Here is an 18955-nt window from a genome sequence, read left to right on the forward strand (position 1 = left end):
GTTAGAACACGTGGTTGTTATAAAAGCACCCCGTTTGCTTCAAAATAGTGTGAAGGGAGGGATGTGAATGGTGGATGCAGGTATGGATAAAATAAGATTGGCATGTGGGGATCATTTCTGACGCTGGGTGGTAGGATATGAAATTTCTTTACCCATTTGCTCTACTTGTGTATGTGTTTGAAATTTTCTATAATAAAACATGAAAGAAAAAGAGAGCCTTCAAGAGCCTTCACCTCCCTCCGCCCCCACACCACTGGTAATCTGATCAGGCTGTATTGAGACATCATTCGGATCATGTCAAGGTGGTGTTTCCTTAGATACTCATCCTCACTTCCTGCCCCCAACACCCCTGGTTCCTGGTGCACCACAGGGCAATCAGGAGGTTAAAATATGAATAGGGAAATACATTGGTCAACATTTGTCTTCGTTATAAGAAATCCCAATTTGGGGGCATCTAGGTAGCTTAGTGAATTAAGCGTCTGTCTCTTGGTTTGGGCTCATGTCATGATCTCATGGTTCGTGGGTTCGAGTCCCTCGTCAGGCTCTGCACTGACAGCACAGAGGCTGCTTGGGATTCTCTCTCTCTCCCTCTCTGTCTGCCCCTCCCCCGCTCGCTCTGTCTCTCTCAAAATAAATAAAGACACTTTTAAAAATTTTTTAAATGTTTATTTATTTTTGAGACAGAGAGAGACAGAGCATGAACGGGGGAGGGTCAGAGAGAGGGAGACACAGAATCTGAAACAGGCTCGAGGCTCTGAGCTGTCAGCACAGAGCCCGATGCAGGGCTCAAACTCACGGACCGTGAGATCATGACCTGAGCCGAAGTCGGCCTCTTAACCGACTGAGCCACCCAGGCGCCCCAATAAATACACTTTTAAAAAAAGTCCCAATTTTCTTCTGTGTGTTGCCATAAAGATCAACCTCCTACCCCACATGTTGTGTCACCAGTGTGCGTGCACATTGCGGGAGGTTTCACCGTTGTAGCCTGGAGACAGAAACATGAAGTGTCACAGTCTGAGTCCCCTGGCTCAGGAGTTGGATCTGTTGTTTACCAGCTGGGGGACCTTGGCAAGTTACCCACCATGTATCTCGCAGTGGCGGTGTGAAAATTAAATACGGATAAAGTATCTAGTCAGAAGTCTGGCATGTAGCCATTCTCAGTAAATGCAAATTATCTCCTTTCCTGTCCAAACCTGCCTCTTTGCAGCAGCAAATAGGAGTATGGAAGCTGGTATGACCATCACTCATTATAGCTGCTGTCCTTCAGCAGTAGGAGAATGGGGAGAGAGCGCTTCCCTCCTGGTATATTCTGGGTCTGGATAGGTTCATTGAATGGGGCATTTTCTATTTTTTTCTGCTTACAAAAATATTAAATGGTAAACTTATCAAATGTATAAAGTACAGGGGCGCCTGGGTGGCTCAGTCGGTTAAGCGTCCGACTTCGGCTCAGGTCATGATCTCGCGGTCCGTGGGTTCGAGCCCCGCGTCGGGCTCTGTGCTGACGGCTCAGAGCCTGGAGCCTGTTTCAGATTCTGTGTCTCCTTCTCTCTGTGACCCTCCCCCGTTCATGCTCTGTCTCTCTCTGTCTCAAAAATAAATAAACGTCAAAAAAAATTTTTTTTTAAATGTATAAAGTACATAGACAAGCACAAATAGGGAAATAAAAACTGGTCACTTGCTGGTCTCACTTAGCGAATCAAAAATATTTTTCGTGTCATTGAAGTTTCTTCTACATCACTTTCAAATGGCTACCTAGTACTAACCAAAGTGTGCAATCATTAATAATATTTCAATGGACATTTTCATAAATCTTTGTATATATTCGCAATAAATTGGGGTAAGTTCCTGGAGGTAAGGTGCTGCGTCAAAGTATGTGTATATTTAAAAGTATGAAATTTGGGGAGCCATGGTGGCTCATTCTTTAAGCATCTGACTTCACCTCAGGTCATGATCTCATGGTTCACAGTCTCATGGTTCATGAGTGAGCCTTGCTTCTCTGTCTCTCTGTCTCTGTGTGTGTGTGTCTCTCTCTCCATCTCTCTTTCTCTCTGTCTCTTTCACTCTGCCCCTTCTCTCACTTGTGCTCTCTCTCGCTCTCAAAAAAAAAAAAAAAAAAAGTATGGAATGTGAAGTCATGTTGCCCTCCAGAAAGATCTTATCATTGTATATTCCCCAAACACCATTCTCATCCTCTCGGAACTGGGGAGTGATTTTAACTTCAGGTTTATGAATTTACTCATCAAATCGATACTGATGGCTTACTCTCTAGCTTTTCTTTGCCTCTCATGAGACCCTCCCCCAGAACCCACGCCCACATCCCATCTTGGACACACCCCTAAACCCAGTGTTGCCAAGCTCCTGGCACCTGCCTCAGCTGCTGCCTAAAAACTGAAACAAGAGCCCTCTCCGAATGTGAAAGACCTTCCACTGGGTCTCCCCCAAAGTGCTGCCTGCTCACCGGTCACCCAGCCGCCTGTCCTCACTTTCTAGCTCCGTGGTGGGAGCAACCATGGCCTGGAGTTTCCACGGGAAAGCCCAGCTTGGGGGACTGCTCCTCTCCCTCTTCGGCTGGGTCTGCTCATGTGTCACCACCATCCTGCCCCAGTGGAAGACTCTCAATCTGGAACTGAACGAAATGGAGACCTGGATCATGGGGCTTTGGGAGGTCTGCGTGAATCAGGAGGAAGTTGCCGTGTGCAAGGCCTTTGAGTCCTTCTTGTCTCTGCCCCAGGAGCTCCAGGTATCCCGAATCCTCATGGTAGCCTCCCACGGGCTGGGGCTACTGGGGCTCCTGCTCTCTGGCTGTGGGTCCGAATGCTTCCAGTTTCACAGGATCAGATGGGTATTTAAGAGGCGGCTTTGCCTCCTGGGAGGGACTTTGGAAACATCTGCTTCAGCCACTACCCTCTTTCCAGTCTCCTGGGTAGCCTACGCCACGATCCAAGACTTCCGGGATAACAGCATCCCTGAGATTGTGCCTCGCTGGGAGTTTGGAGATGCCCTCTACCTGGGCTGGGCTGCTGGTATTTTCCTGGCCCTTGGTGGGTTACTCCTCATCTTCTCAGCCTGTCTGGGAAAAGAAGACGTGTCCTCTCTCCAGATGGCTGGCCCTAGAGCCCCGCCGTTCTGTGCCCCAGCAAATGAGTCCAATGACTCCTTCTATCTGACACCAAGACCTAGGAACCTGTTCATCTAGGACCTGCTTCTGCCAAGGAATCTCCGGAATAAAGGAATGTCAGTAGAACCCTTTCCCTTCCTTATTCTTTACCACCTTCTATATATTTTCCTCATTTGGGGGTGGTAGTCGCTGTCCCAACTTGATAAGGATTTGACTGTCATGGTGATATAGTGAGCCTAATTTGAGAATGAAAAATCAAGGCATAGTTTTCTAGCAAACATGTTTCTGACTTAGATTTTACTTGTATAATACGCTTTTAAACTCATAACATTAATTATGTACTTGATTCATTACTAAGGAAAATATATTGCAAAATTGGCTCCATCATAGAAAATCTAGTGTGAATAGCCACTGCAGATATAAATAGAAATGCTAGAGAATATGCCTTGGCAAATGAAAATGAATTATTGGCCCAGGATAGCCTCTTAAGATAGGAAGCTTCCTTGTTTGTGTTCATTTTCTGCCTCTGGCACACAATTTGAAGGGGAGCTTCACAATATATCTTCGTGATTTTGTAGATTCCTTTTTTTTTTTTTTTAAGTTTATTTATTTTGAAGGAGAGAGAGTGCACGAGCTAGGGAGGGGCAGAGAGAATCCTAAGCAGGCTCCAGATTGTCAGTGCAGAGCCCGATGCGGGGCTGGAACCCACGAAACATGAGATTGTTATGCCCAGAATTCGTGATCCCCAAAGACCACCAGGGAGCCAAGTCCGATACAAAAGCAAAGAGCCTTTATTCGAGATAGGTCGAGCTCAATCCCCTACCTGCACTGACGCAGTGGTGAGATACTGGGGAGGGAGGGGGGGAGAGGGAGAGAGGGAGAGAGGGAGGGAGGGAGGGGGAGGGGGAGGGGGAGGGGGAGGGGGAGGGGAGGGGAGGGGAGGGGAGGGGAGGGGGAGGGGGAGGGGGAGGGGGAGGGGGAGGGGGAGGGGGAGGGAGATTCAAAAGCACAAAGGTTTTATAGGGATCATGGCCTTAGCCGATTGGCTGGGGAAGGGTCGTGGCCTCAGCCGATTGGCTGCCAAAGTGTGGTCCCAGGTCAGCAATTATCAGCGTCACCTGGAACTTGTTAAAAATGCAAATGTTGGGCCTGGTGGTCACAGACCCACTGAATCAGAAACTCTGGAGGTGGGGCTCAGCAATCTGTGTTTGAATAAGTCTTCCAGGAGATTCTGATGCACCTGAAGTTTAAGAACCACTGTGTCTGAGGTTAACATGTTTGGCCTCAGTGTATACAGAACGTTTCTCACTGGTCACCTATTAACCATTGGCTGTCAGCCTTGCTGTGCTATATAAATACCTAGCACCAAACACCATCCCCAGAGACTCTGATTTAATTGGTTTGGGGAGGGGTCAGTTATTAAAATGCTCTCAGGTCATTCTAAGCCTGGACAAGGTTGAGGGCTCCTGCCTCTGGCCTCTGAGAGAAGCCCTCCCTCTTCTACTCACACTTTCCATGCCTCTCACACTCCCCTTCCTCCCACCTCAGACTTCGGAAGAATGCATCAATCGGTAGCCTGCTTTCTTAGAAAACATAAGTTACTCAAGGGGGGGGATGCGTGGTCTGAGGTTTGAGCGGGAACTTCTTTCTGCGGCCATGTCGGGGACATAGTCACTAGTCAGCCAGCCTGGGTCTGCTCTTTCAAGATCATGACCTGAGCTGAAGTCGGACGCTTAACCGACTGAGCCACCCAGGTGCCCCAGTTTTGAGGATTCTTAATATCCCAGAGGAAGACATACTCTTGCTTCTGCTACGTTATGGGGCTGTGAGCGGTCAGCTCTGTCTTCTCAGTGTGAAGTTAAGAAATAGTGTGAATGAGTAGTTGGGTGAACAACTATTCTGGTTTGCCTGGGACTGGGCACTTTCAGTGCTAAAGCTAGGAGAGTCCCAGGCAAACCAGGGCAAATTGATTACCCCAGAGTGGCTGTGCCTAAGATCTACCCAATGTGGGCAGGTACGTGGACGGAATTATCAGCTTCTCAGCAATGTCTTCCACTTCCACCATATGCAAAATCACGTTATAAATCCTTCAAAACGGAACCCAAATGTCAGCCGAGCTACCCAAGTTGTGGTTACAAATAAAGTCCCCTTCACAACGACCTGGGTGCCTTTGCTTGTCCCACCTCCACTGGCAGGCCCTCAGCCTCATTACCCACCTCAGGTCTTCCTTAGGCATTCGTGCAAGTCCTCACGGAAGAGCCTCAAGCTTACCCATAAACCTGTCTGTCGGCTGAAAGCACCCTGCACCTGTTCCTCTCACTGCCATCTACAGCCCCCACCCCCGCTCCCCTACTCAGCCTAAAGAGTCCACGATTCCTGCAGAAGAATAACCAAAGGTGCTCACTCCCAGTGTCCGCAAAGAGGTCACTTCCCCAAGCTCAAAGGCACGCGGGATTGCTTGCAAAACTGAGACCCCGCTCCCCAGCGCTGGTGCTGCGCTTTGCCTGCTCAGCTCTGGGGCTGCTTGTGCTCAGACGCCTCCCATTCTGGACAAAATGGCCCTGGCTTCTTGATAGCCGCTGCTCAAGCAAGAACACACACACACACACACACACACACCCCCCAACACAAGTATAAACAAGTTTGCTGGCATAGCCCAGCACAGTTCCCTCCTCAGAAAAGTAACACAGGGTTCGTCGGTTTGTTTTCCTGAGGACATGAGTCAGCCCAGGTGCAACGTCATCTCCAGCAACTTCTTTTTTTTTTTTTTTTTTAATTTATTTTCTTTTTTAATTTTTTTTTTTATTAACGTTTATTTATTTTTGAGACAGAGAGAGACAGAGCGTGAACAGGGGAGGGGCAGAGAGGGAGACACAGAATCTGAAACAGGCTCCAGGCTCTGAGCTGTCAGCACAGAGCCCGACGCGGGGCTTGAACTCACGGACCGCGAGATCATGACCTGAGCCGAAGTCAGACACTTAACCGACTGAGCCACCCAGGCGCCCCTAATTTATTTTCAAGTTAGTTACCATACGGTGTAGTCTTGGCTTCAGGAGTAGAACCCAGTGATTCATCTCTTACATATGACACCCAGTGCTCATCCCAAAAAGGGCCCCCTTAATGCCCGTCAACGTTTACCTTCTTACCCAGAGTGGGGTGCTCTCTGGGAGTCATGGTTTCTCCAGGAGGCTCCTTTCCCTTTTATACGTGTCCTTTTGTGAATGTCCAGTCGATGTACACAAATCCAAATGACTCCTAGGTAAATACATTTCTGAGCATAAAAGGGCAGTTTGCACCAGTTATATTCTGGCTTTGTATGGTTCCAATACCAATTTCACCAACCTGAGGTGAGGTATCAGGTTGAGGGCCTGCCAGTGCAGGTGGGAGAAGCAAAGGCACCCAGGTCATTGTTGTTAAGGGGACTTTATTTTAGCCACAGCCTGGGTAGCTCGGCTGACATTTGGGTTCCGTTTTGAAGGATTTATAACGTGATTTTGCATATGGTGGAAGTGGAAGACATTGCTGAGAAGCTGATAATTCCGTCCACGTACATGCCCACATTGGGTAGATCTTAGGCACAGCCACTCCGGGGTAATCAATTTGCCCTGGTTTGCCTGGGACTCTCCTAGCTTTAGCACTGAAAGTGCCCAGTCCCAGGCAAACCAGAATAGTTGTTCACCCAACTACTCATTCACACTATTTCTTAACTTCATGCTGGGAAGACAGAGCTGACCACTCAGGGGTGAGGCTCAAATATCCACGAGTTATCCTTGGATCTTTACAGGATCTACAAGATGCATCCATCTCTTCATTCATCCATCTGGTCATTTATTCAGTCATTTAACAGATATGCACGGAGCACCTACCATATCCTTGGCATTGTGCTAGGAACCAGGAATAAAAAAGGTAAAAGACAAAATTTATCCCTGCCCCTCGTATAGGCAAATAGGGGAGACAAATACTAATATGAAATCACTTAAAGGGAAATGGTAACCACAACAACCCTTACAAATTTGGAAAGGCATGTGCTTCTATAAGATCACACAACAGGAGAAATTGTAGCCTAGCCGGGGAGTCCCGCATGGATACCCTAAAGAAGCAATAATTGGGTAAAAGCTGAAGGATGGACAGCAGTTCTGGTTGGAGAAGGAAAAATGTAGAAGGCAAGGCGAGTGAGGTAGGAAGCAGCCAGACTTGCAGAGCCTACAGGTCATATTATGGGACACTGTCTCTACCTTCAGGACCACAGGAAGCCAAGCATGTGGCCAAGAGTTGGAACTCAGCCCCCAGGTGACCACAGCTGTACCTGCTCCCTCTCCTCTAACACCTCACCCCCACACAGTTTCCCTGATCACACGATTGTGTAGGGAGTAAGAGTTTACAAAACACTTCCACGTATCTTGGTAGTATTATTAAACACATCTTGAGAGGTTTTTTGGAGGTTGGGAGAGCAGATATTATTTGGTTTGCTAATGAGGAAACTGAGATCCAGAAAATTTAGGCAACATGCCCATGGCGAGTAATTAGCTGGTCAGGACTTGAACCCAGGGCTTCAACATCAGGGCAGTCTTTCTTCACCCCATCCTGTTGCTTCTTAAAGTTGGATTGCTGAGATAACCCACCAGACCAAGGGAAAAATTAGCAATGAAGCAGAAGGAAAAACCAAAGAACTACAAAGAAAAATCTTGTCCTTTGTGCTTTTGTTGAGGCCTAAACATAGGGCTTTTACTGCCAGGTGGCTCACCTGCTCCTTCTGGTGGCTCCCAGCCTTTGTCCCAATCCCATGTTTGCAGGTGCTAATGGGATATTTGTCACCAGCGTGTGATCATGTCCTCCAACGGAAACACACACACACACACACACACACACACACCACACACGCTAAATATTTTTTAAGAAAATATTTTGTCTTCCTAACTTTCCCTATAAAGGACACAGCAGCATTTTTTAAATGGGGATGAGAATTGTTGATTGATTCCCAAATAATCAACAGCATGTCATTCCCAGACAGGGATGTGAATCCACTTTTAGAGGAAGAAGATGCTTTCACTTAAAACTGCCACTGTTTTCATCTACCTACTTTGTAGGGAAAATAATGAGAGATAAAAATAGAACTAATTAAGTCTTGGCTTCAACTCAGCCTTTTCTCATGTAGACTTGTAGCAAATTATTCTAACATGAAAAACACTTCTTTATTGTAGCTACACATGGAGAGGTGTGTTGTCATGTGTATTAGAAACAGCAAAGGACACCAGTCAATCGGAATTTCAAGTCACAAGCTTTTATTATGTGCACACACCGTAAGAAAGAAACTCAGGGACTCACCAGATTTGATGCCTCAGTGCCATCCTCCCCATCAGCCTGCCTTTGGGTCTGAAAACCTCGCCATCAGCAGACAAGGCATTCCAGAAGGTCCCTATTAAAATACTCATCTGGGGCTCAGTCAGTTAAGCATCTGACTTTAGCTCAGGTCATGATCTCACAGCTCGTGGGTTTGAGCCCCACAGCAGGCTCTGTGCTGACAGCTCAGAGCCTGGAGCCTACTTCGGATTCTGTGTCTCCCTCCCCTCTGCCCCTCCCCTGCTCACACTCTCTCTCTCTCTCTCCTTCAAAAAAAATAAACGTTAAAAAAAAATTTTTTTTTTAATACCCATCTGTTACCCTTCTGGGCCTCCAAGACTCCAAGACTCTAGAGGAAGAAGTCCTAAGGGAAGCCAATGTGGGTTAGACACATTTAGGGATGGGAGAGAAGTCAGAAGTAGTTTCATGAGTTTCTGGACAGGAGATGTGTCTTAGCAGCCAGGATGAGAACAAAGGACACTCAGAGTTAGGAAAATGTTTGTAGTCACTGGCCTCAAACATAGAACCAAAGAAGCTGGAGGTCACTTTCCACTCTACTGATTGATGGACTTATTTTTTAAGCCATTCTTGCTATTTCATCCACATTTATTTTTTTATTTTTTTTATTTTTATTTTTTTTTTAATTTTTTTTTCAACGTTTTTTTTTATTTATTTATTTTTGGGACAGAGAGAGACAGAGCATGAACGGGGGAGGGGCAGAGAGAGAGGGAGACACAGAATCGGAAACAGGCTCCAGGCTCCGAGCCATCAGCCCAGAGCCTGACGCGGGGCTCGAACTCACGGACCGCGAGATTGTGACCTGGCTGAAGTCGGACGCTTAACCGACTGCGCCACTCAGGAGCCCCTCATCCACATTTATAGAATGTAGATTAGACTTCTCTGTTGCTCAGAATTTTTAACAAAGCCTCAAAGTCAAGTCCCATGGGTGCTACATGCCCCCAATTCTAAAGACAGGGGCTAAAACACTGCTTCCAAGAAAGGGCCAAGCTGGCCAGCGCCAGACCCAACAGCCTATATAAATGAAGCACACAGATTCATTAGGTGGATTCCTGGAAGGGAATTCTTAACAGTTGGTGGGGGGCGGGTATGGTGATGTTCTCAACCCTTCCATGTGAGAACAGGGTGGAGATGGACCTCGAGAGAACCATGCAGAGATGGGAGTTGTTTCTAGCAGGGCAGACAGTACCTGAAACACACCCACCCCACCCCTGCTGAGCTGCGGAAGCTGTATAGGCCCATGCCTGCTGCCCTCAGGATGGTGCCCAAGAAAGTTGAGAAAACCTGACCTGTGTTGCAGAGGCACAGAGAAGGGTGCCTGGTACCCAGTGAGGGCAGTCTGAATCAGGAGGCTGGCCGGAGCGGGGCATGACGGCAGCACCGGCACTTGGCCTCTGTGGGGCGGGTGGTGAGCTTTCCACAGCCCAAGTGGATGCAGGGGAGCCAGTCTGGGTGACACTGTCCCAGAGCACTGCTGGGAGGGGCGAATGACTTAACCAAGAGCTTAGAAGGTCTGTAAGTCAGCCAGGAAGTCCGAAAGCCACATCAAAGGACAGTGCGGAGGTTTCTACAGGGTTGTCTGGAGAACACATAAAATACCTCACACAAGAGCTAGTAATTGCATTCCTGACCTAACAAAGGACATTTGAGAACCAGAAGAATATTACTGTTTTTTGTTTGTTTTTTAAAGTAGACAACATCCCTTGCCTTCTCCTATAAAGCCTCCTCCCTCAGGCTCTAGGGGAGCCAGGAGTTGGGGGTGAGGAGAGGCACAGAGCAGGGGGGAGAGGAACAACATCCTGTGGCCCCTTCCTTACTGCTAGCTCCTGACCATCAGGCCAAGGCCTGGACTAAGGTGAGGGGAGAAGTGCCCAAAAAACGAATGACCGAACTGGTCTAGATGGGTCTAGACTCTGCAATACATGCAAATCTTTGTTTTAAGGCTCCCACATGACAGTACAGCTATGCAGTCTTCCTGAGATGCTGTCAGGGGCAGGGAAACGGGATCCATAGGATCATAATGGAAGGTGGCAATGGAACCAAAAAGAAAACTATTGACTCCCTGTACTTTACCAGGCTCAAGCTTTTCCATAGCACAATTAAAGAAAAAAAATGTATCTAAAACAAGAGAAGAATCAGGCAGAAGACGCTGTAATGTTTCTAACCAGCATGAGGTCCGATCCCTTCAACATTTCTCTCTGCCAGTCCGATTGGCCAATATGAACACTTCCACTTGCCAGAGACCCATAACCCTCTGGATATCTACGTACGCCCCAATTATTTAGAACCGACCTGTGAGCCCTGCACAGGTCTGGCCAGCCCTTAAAATTCTCATCCTGTGACAAGTTTCCCCATGAGAACTGCATCCAGGGCTCTGCTCACACTGAGTCACTGCTGCATCTATTTTGTCCTTGACTCTTAAAACATTAACTACGAGGTAAGTATTTTCCTGTTTCACAGACCAGGAAAACACGTTCAGCCAGTATTTGAGCTCAGGTGTGTCAGATTCCAGTGTCAATATTCTTTCCATGAAACATCTTCTTAGAAGAGACACCGATTCTGCCGTGATTTGTGAGTCAGGAAAGCTGGAAACCTGTGCAACTCGTGGAGGAGATCCGGGTATTACTTATGCAGGGATAGTCAGGGTGACTTAGTGAACGACGATGCTACTTTCTGGCCATCACTGGGAATTCTGTTCTTGCTATTAAAACCTGCATGCCACCTTGAGAAGACCGTCTTTGGCATGCAAGGACACATCTAGCCCACCATCAGGACTCTAGACAGAAAACGGGCCACACTTCCATGTCTGCTTTAGCACTGGGACCAACATACATTCAGTTTTGAAGAATGACTACTGTTGGTTCCTGGGCACGACTTTCGTGCCGACCTATCAATTCCAAGTCACCTACATTCTATGGAAGGTCTAGCCTCTATTCCTACTCAAAGTTAATATTCCTGTTCGTTGCTTATCATCACAGTTTCTGGTCCACCTGATGTAACAGGAGCAATCAGGCTTATTATCTTATTTTTGACAAGGGGAGACACCAGGTCTCTGTCCTGTAGTACCCATTCACCTGCCTATAAATGGTCCACAGGAGGTCGAGAGGTCATCATAACCTTTGAACAGCCTGATGGGCAGTGTAGCAAGCCACAGTGTTGAAAGGAGGAAGACATGGAAACGGTCCTGAAAATCTCTTAAGCCAGTTCTACTCTTCCTTGCAGTAGATTAATAGTTCAGTTTATTGTCCAACAACTTAGGAAGAATGCGGGAAATTTTTTTTTCAAGGTTCAGAAAAAAGTACTGTAATGACCAAATAGCTGAGAAGCTAAGCCTACGAGCAAACTTTAGGGAACTGATGTGTTTATGGGAATTAAAAGGAAGGTGAATTACAAGAACTATATTTTCAATATCTCTATCAGAGTCGAGTTCAACATGAGGAGTGCCAAAACACATTCATCCAGAAAACATGAAAGCCTGTAAACTCTCACTGAAGGAGGTTCTAGAGCTTTTTTTGTAAGACCAAAGAATTCGGGGTGTGGGCGACAATGTAAAAGCCACTTCCTTAGCAGGCACAGATGTTCTTTGAAGGAGTGGCTCTCAGCTGTGCCTGTACATCAGAATCACCTGTGATGCCCTTCTAAGCACAAGTAACGGGGTCCCAGCCCAAATCTAACAAGTCAGGATCTGCAGGGTTGAAGGCCAGCTGCTGTTGTTTTACTGTGACACGGCTGATCCTGGACTGGCAGCCAAGGTTAAGAACCACTGCTGAAGAGCTTTCCATTAAAAAAGCAGAACCCCCCCCCCTCGGGGCGCCTGGGTGGCTCAGTCAGTTAAGCCTCCGACTTCAGCTCAGGTCACGATCTCACGGTCCGTGAGTTCGAGCCCCGCGTCGGGCTCTGGGCTGATGGCTCGGAGCCTGGAGCCTGCTTCCGATTCTGTGTCTCCCTCTCTCTCTGCCCCTCCCCCATTCATGCTCTGTCTCTCTGTCTCAAAAATAAACGTTAAAAAAAAAAATTAAAAAAAAAAAAAAGCAGACCCCCCCCTCACCCGACCGAAACAAAAAAGAAATGTAAACAAAAGCAAAATATAGTTCCTTGAAAAGACCTAATAAACCCCTGAAAATAGTGACCAGAAAAAAAATACACATCACCCAGTTTCAGCATCACTAGAACATCATAGATCCTAGGGAGGGAGGAAGGAAGGAAAGAAGGGAAGGAAGGAAGGAAAGGAAGGAGGGAAAGAAAGAAAAAGAAAGAGAGGAAAGTGGAGGAAGGAAGGAAAATCATGAGGTATTATGAACTTTCTGCCAGTAAAATATAAATTTTAGATGAAACAGGACAAATTTCTAACAATTTTCCAAAATTCACACAAGAAGAAGTAACCCAAAAAATCCAAAAATGCTGTAGGTATCAAAAACACTGCTTTACCATAATGAAAAGCATGCCTACAAAAACATGTAATTCTAAGCTCAGACGATCTCAGATGAGAGAGCATTTCCCAATTCATTCAATAAGGCCAGAATAATCTTGATACTAAAACCCTGACAAGAATGTAATAAGAAAAGTAAAGGCCAGTTTTTCTCATGAACATACATGCAAAAATCCTTAACAAAATATGAAAAATTCCATGTATATATGAAAATATGATCAGTGTCTTCTGGCAACACATGGTTTAACACTTAAAGTAAATAAACATAATTCACACATGAACAGAATAAAGGAAAAGACCCACGTAATCATTCCAATAGATCTAGAAAAAAACATTTGATAAATTTCAACAGCCATTAATAATTTTTTAAAAAACTCTTTGCAAAACAGGAATAGAAGGAATCTTTCTTTACCTAGTAAATGGAATTTACAAAAAGCCTACAGCATACTTAATGATGAAATATTGAAAACTTTCCCCCCTGATATTAGGGAACAAAGATGCCCAGTATCACCACTTCTATTCAGGATTGTACCAGAGGTCTTAGTAAGTGTGATCAGGCAAGAAAAATAAATGTTGCAAGGACCTGAAATAAAGAAATAAAAGCCATCATTCACAGACAATATAATTGTTCACAGAAAAAAAAATCTTTACAAAAAATTACTGATCAACTATTAGAATTAGCAACTGAACTTATCAATGTCATTAGACACAGAGTAGATATAAAAATATCAATTTCTTTCTCAAATTTGGGTGTCATCCTTGTGCAGAGGCCGTGCTAATCTCGGTATTGTTCTAATTTTAGTATATGTGCTGCTGAAGCAAGCACAAAAACATCGATTTGTTTTTAGATGCCAGCAACAAAACAATTAAAAATGTAATTCCAAAAATGACAACACTTACAATACCTTGAAAAACATCAAAGATCTAGGAATCAATTTATGGAAGATACGGAAGAACTTTATACAGAAATTAAAGAAAACCTACATAACCAGGATATACAATGTTCATAGATTAGAAGATGTCAATTCCAAATGATCTATAGTCACTGTAAACCTAATCAAAATCCCTGCAAATCTGCATGTGTGAAACTGACAAACTGATTCTAAAATGTATATGGAAATACAAAAGATTAAGAATAAACAAGATGATCTTAGGACGTTCAAAACTGGATGATTTATTGTACTGGAAATCAAGATTCATAAAGCTACACTAATTAAGACAGTGTGATATTGCTACGAGTAGACAAACGTACCAATGGAACAGGTAAAAGAGCCCAGAAACAGAACCCTACATAGACCCGTGGTTTATGACAAAGGCACAGTACTGGGAAAAACAAAGTGAAAGCTACTGGGGTCAGTCAGCTAACTGGGAAAGGTCAAACAGCAAAACTTCTGGGAGATAACACAGAATGTCTTCATCACATAATGATTTCCTCAACAGGGCACAATACCGTTAACTAATCGTGAAGGGAAAGACTAGTAAATTGGACGATGTTAACAGTATAAAAATTTGTTTTCATCAAGCCATCAGGAGCGAAAAACCAGAGTGGCAGAAGACATATGCAACGCATATAAAAAGTTTCCGTAACTGGGTATCTTTTTTTACAATTCTTACACATCAATACGTTAGCAAGACAGTAAATCCAACAAAACAAGGAGGCAAGAGACTTAACTAGGTATTGCACAAAATAGCCAAAGGCCAATAAGCATGTAAAGAGATGCTCAACATCGTTAGTGTGCAAAGGGCAAATTAAAACAGTATCGCACGTCTACCATAATGGCTATAATTAAAAATACTAACAAAACCAAATCTTGACAAGGATACAGGGTAACAGGAGCTCACCAACTACCACGGGAGTTTCAGTTGGCATAATGGCTTTGGGAACTTGTGGGACAGTGCCTAATAAAGACGTAGCCATCTATCCCTGTGACCCTTTGTGACCCACATGCCCTGTGGCCCAGTAATTCCACTCACAGTCCATACCAACAGAAATGCATTCGTGCGTGCATGGAAATACATGCCCATGCATGCTCCTGGCAGTGTTAGATAGTAGCCAAAACCTGGAAACCAAAACGACAACTAGCAGAATAAACTGCAAGATAGGGGCATGCAAAGAAATACAGTAAACCAAGCAATGAAAATGGATAAACTACTGCTACAATGCATTATTCCTTCTATCCCATCTCTGCTCTACCCCAGCCCTTCATTCAGTCCTTGCCTCTGGTTCATTCATTACTTCAACTATTCTATGTACGTACTTCACGCTTCTCTCTTGAAGCAGGTAGGATAAAAATGAGTTCATACACCTTGGAGTTCTGAAAGGAGCTAACAAATGCGAGCAGAGGAGGGCTGCAATTCCAGCTAGCCAAAGAAAGCCTAAACCCAGTCTCAAGGGAATTTATGCTGAGGTCAAGTGCCCTGACCAAACCCTTAAATCGTTTTGGGTAAGGGTCAAATACATTTCTTCCCTCTCTCCTCCCACCACCTTCCTGGCCCTCGTCCTGCTTTTTCACAATCCTTTAAACATGTGAAAACCATTCTTGGCCTGAGGCAGTTTGTGGACCCCTTAAGAAACCAGGCTGTACCCAAAGCACCCAGTGAAAGTGAATTAAAAGACATTACTCCTCAGCACTCCACTGCGTGGTTTGGGTGGCTCCAAATGACAGAAACTACCCCACACCAAACATACAAATGTCCATCTGTTCCTGTCTTGGTCGATTATAGATTCCCAAGAACTGACCAGAAGGTAGCACATGTGGAAAGGTACAAACCAAAAGATTTTTACAAGACCGCCAAGGACAGTTGAATGGTTGTTCAAAGCACAGGCTATGCAGTGAGACTGCCAAAGGTTCGTGTCCTGGCTCCAGTGCCTAAAACATCTATGACCTTAGACAGACCAGTCCCTGTCATCATCCCAGGGCCGTTACAGAAAGTGAAATAATACAACTGGGCACAGGGCTCAATGATGACAGAGATTAAAAAGTGAACAGCAGGGGCGCCTGGGTGGCTCAGTCGGTTGAGCGTCCGACTCCGGCTCAGGTCACGATCTCATGGTCCGTGAGTTCGAGCCCCGAGTGAGGCTCTGGGCTGATGGCTCAGAGCCTGGAGCCTGCTTCCCGATTCTGTGTCTCCCTCTCTCTCTGCCCCTCCCCCATTCATGCTCTGTCTCTCTCTGTCTCAAAAATAAACATTAAAAAAAAATTAAAAAAAAAAGTGAACAGCAAACGGTGGCCCCCAGAATTTTAAACAGTGAAGCAAATTAAAGGGTAAGAAGACGGATCAATTTCCCATGAAACCACGATCCTCGCATTGAGCTCTGAAACACAATCACAGCTCTGAAATTCTGTAAAGGACTGCCTACTGTTAATTTAGTTAAAATGTAAGAAGGCTGGTTTTAAGCGAATTTTTTTTTTAAATGTCTTTTTTTTTTTTAACTTTTATTTATTTTTGAGACAGAGAGAGACAGAGCATGAACTGGGGAGGAGCAGAGAGAGAGGAAGACACAGAATCTGAAGCAGGCTCCAGGCTCTGAACTGTCGGCACAGAGCCCGACGCGGGGCTCGAACCCACGGACCGTGAGATCGTGACCCGAGCCGAAGTCGGACGCCCAACCGACCGAGCCACCCAGGCGCCCCTAAGCGAATAATTTTTTTGCCTTCTAAATTACAAAGTAGATACACTTTGTGCAGTGCAACTAGCAAAGGGGGTGTGGGACACCAGCCACCACTAGGGGGCTGCTCAAGAATCCACAAGATTCTCAACCCTTTCATCTGCTTTTTTTTTCTTTTAAAGAAGAAAAAAATGAAGCACCTGGGTGGTTCAGTCGGTTAAGCGTCCAACTTCGGCTCAGGTTGTGATCTCATGGTTGACGAGTTCGAGCTCCGCTTTGGGTTCTGTGCTGACAGCTCAGAGCCTGGAGCCTCCTTCAGATTCTGTGCCTCCCTCTCTCTCTGTCCCTCCCCAGATCCTGCTCTGTCTCTGCCTCAAAAATAAAATACAAACATTAAAAAGAACCTTTTTTTTTAAAGAAGAAAAACTGGAACGTGACAAATGCTTACTGAGTTCGCTGACTTCCAGAAAATGTGTGCTTAAATGAAGGCCATCCTGGACACCAAAGGTACAACAGATACTTTTATTGCACATTTATAAAATCTGCATAGTTGTATCGAGTGTTCTTCCCGCCCACTATTCCCTCATTAACGTTAAAATTTGGTTAAAACACAATATCCAATCTGGAGCCTTTTAAAAACGGTCAACAGGGGATAGTTCTCTCTCTACATATACATATATATATTCTTTTTTTTTCTTTTTACAAACCCTCATCCCTTATTTTTTTTTCGGAGCACAAAAAGGGAGGGGCATCCAAACGTTCTTTGGGGCCAGCAGCGGCCTCAGACACCTGCTGTTGACAGTTTTCGGATGCCAGAAGCTTTTACTGAAATCCCAACGCTCTCCTGTCTTAGTGACGGTTCACAACGCCGTTCAGTCTAAGGTCCTTACTGCTTTCCTTTCTTTCACTCGGGACTGAGTGTGAGGTTTTCTGGTTTATTTAAAAAATATAAAATGAGAGAGAGAGAGAAGAAAGGAAAGGCAGCTTTCTTTTGACTTTGCAGCCCTTGCTGCCACGTGCCCTTAGGTTTCTACCCACACGTGAAGGGCGGTAGTTCATTAGCAATGCGTTTTGTCTTCTCCCATCAAGAGACGGGCAAGGCTCAGAGCTCTCATCTCTTGCCATTTAGAACTTTGAAATGTCATCTGTATTTGATAAAATAACTAGTAGCTGTTCATCTGGTTCAGGTTCTGATGGATCACCCTTCTATTCCACTGTCAAAAATATTTATGCCTGCAGGATAATTTTAAAAGTGGCAAGAGAGTTACAAAAAAGCTCGAGCATTCGAACACGCGTGTAGGTATGAGAGGCATTTCAGGTCTTGTGACGTAATTCGGTACCTTAATACAATGGTTCTTGTCTTTTGTGATGAAATTGCTTTTATGATTCTGTACCTAAAAAGTGCAATTTTATTTTCAATCCTTCTTTACACGCAGAGCATGGTTGGGGGCTGGATCTGAATCTTACTTTCCCACCTAATTCCTTCCCCAGGGCAAACACTGTGATGACAGACTTCTGTGCAACAGGCAGGCAGCCACGGACCAAAGTGGGCCTTGAACATGTGGGGGCTTACTTCACTGTCACAGTTGACACCCCCTGAATTGACTCCATGACAGCTGCAAATCGGCTACAAAGGTCATAGGGAGAATTGGGTCGAATAGTTGGAGGCTCCTTCAAGACAATGATTTCCGCAGAAGGATCGAGAAGCCTGGGTAGGAACTCCCCTAAGCACAGCTGTAGATTTTCTGTGGAGGGAAAGCAGATGGTTACATATACAGCTAAACAGATCGCTGAGTAAAAACTAGTTAAGTCTGCAACTATATGGGAAGGTCTTCCACAGGGCCCATCCATCACCCAGCCTCGAAGGTCACTGCATTGTGCTGGCCAGCTAACAACAAATAACAATTCCTTTAAGCCAAACCAGGAGCAAAGACTACTTGCCAGATAAACCAAAGAGTTAGGTCACTGCTTTAGGCCGTATGATGTGTGCCAGGATAACACTACCTATTCATTTCCCTGGCAGGCCTTCTTATCTACCATCCTTTTAAAATTTGAAAAACTGGATAGGATACTCTCTACCATAAATAGAATGGTGTATTTTCTTTCGATGATTAAAGCATACCAATGTGCACACATGGCATTAAGTAAAGGTATATATCACACACACACACACACACACACACACGCACACATATATATATAGACATAGTCTAAAGAAAAACCCAAGACGTTAAAAGGAAATTCATATTAATACTGTAAATGTAAACACTTTAATAAGTCAATAGAATATCTTTACATCAGTGAGAAACTAACCAAGAGGCTTCATATTAGAATACATACCAACTTTCTTTCTTTTTTTTTTTTTAAACGTTTATCCATTTTTGAGACAGAGAGAGACAGAGCATGAATGGGGGAGGGTCAGAGAGAGAGGGAGACACAG

At 45.1% G+C, this 18955-nt stretch overlaps 2 protein-coding genes and 1 non-coding gene across 20 annotated transcripts in view; 1 reads left to right on the plus strand and 2 right to left on the minus strand.

The window, feature by feature from the left end:
* Positions 1–2509: 2509 nt before the first annotated feature.
* Positions 2510–3196, plus strand: CLDN25 (claudin 25). Its single transcript, XM_042907336.1, has one exon. The coding sequence runs from the start codon at positions 2510–2512 to the stop codon at positions 3194–3196; it is 687 nt and encodes a 228-aa protein (XP_042763270.1).
* A 10431-nt stretch (positions 3197–13627) lies between these two features.
* On the minus strand, positions 13628–13731 carry LOC122201481. Its single transcript, XR_006194191.1, has one exon. It is a non-coding gene; the product is annotated as a U6 spliceosomal RNA (small nuclear RNA).
* A 3292-nt stretch (positions 13732–17023) lies between these two features.
* The window catches only part of USP28 (ubiquitin specific peptidase 28), a 65287-nt gene continuing 63355 nt past the window's right edge, over positions 17024–18955 (minus strand). For all 18 annotated transcript variants that reach the window (XM_042903968.1, XM_042903971.1, XM_042903967.1 and 15 more), the window contains one exon: positions 17024–18260. In XM_042903968.1, the coding sequence (XP_042759902.1) occupies positions 18085–18260 (176 nt within the window). In that variant the 3' untranslated portion in view covers positions 17024–18084. The remainder of the gene's footprint in view (positions 18261–18955) is intronic.

The sequence above is a fragment of the Panthera leo genome, chromosome D1 (assembly GCF_018350215.1).
Source record: "Panthera leo isolate Ple1 chromosome D1, P.leo_Ple1_pat1.1, whole genome shotgun sequence".
Lineage (NCBI taxonomy): Eukaryota > Metazoa > Chordata > Mammalia > Carnivora > Felidae > Panthera > Panthera leo.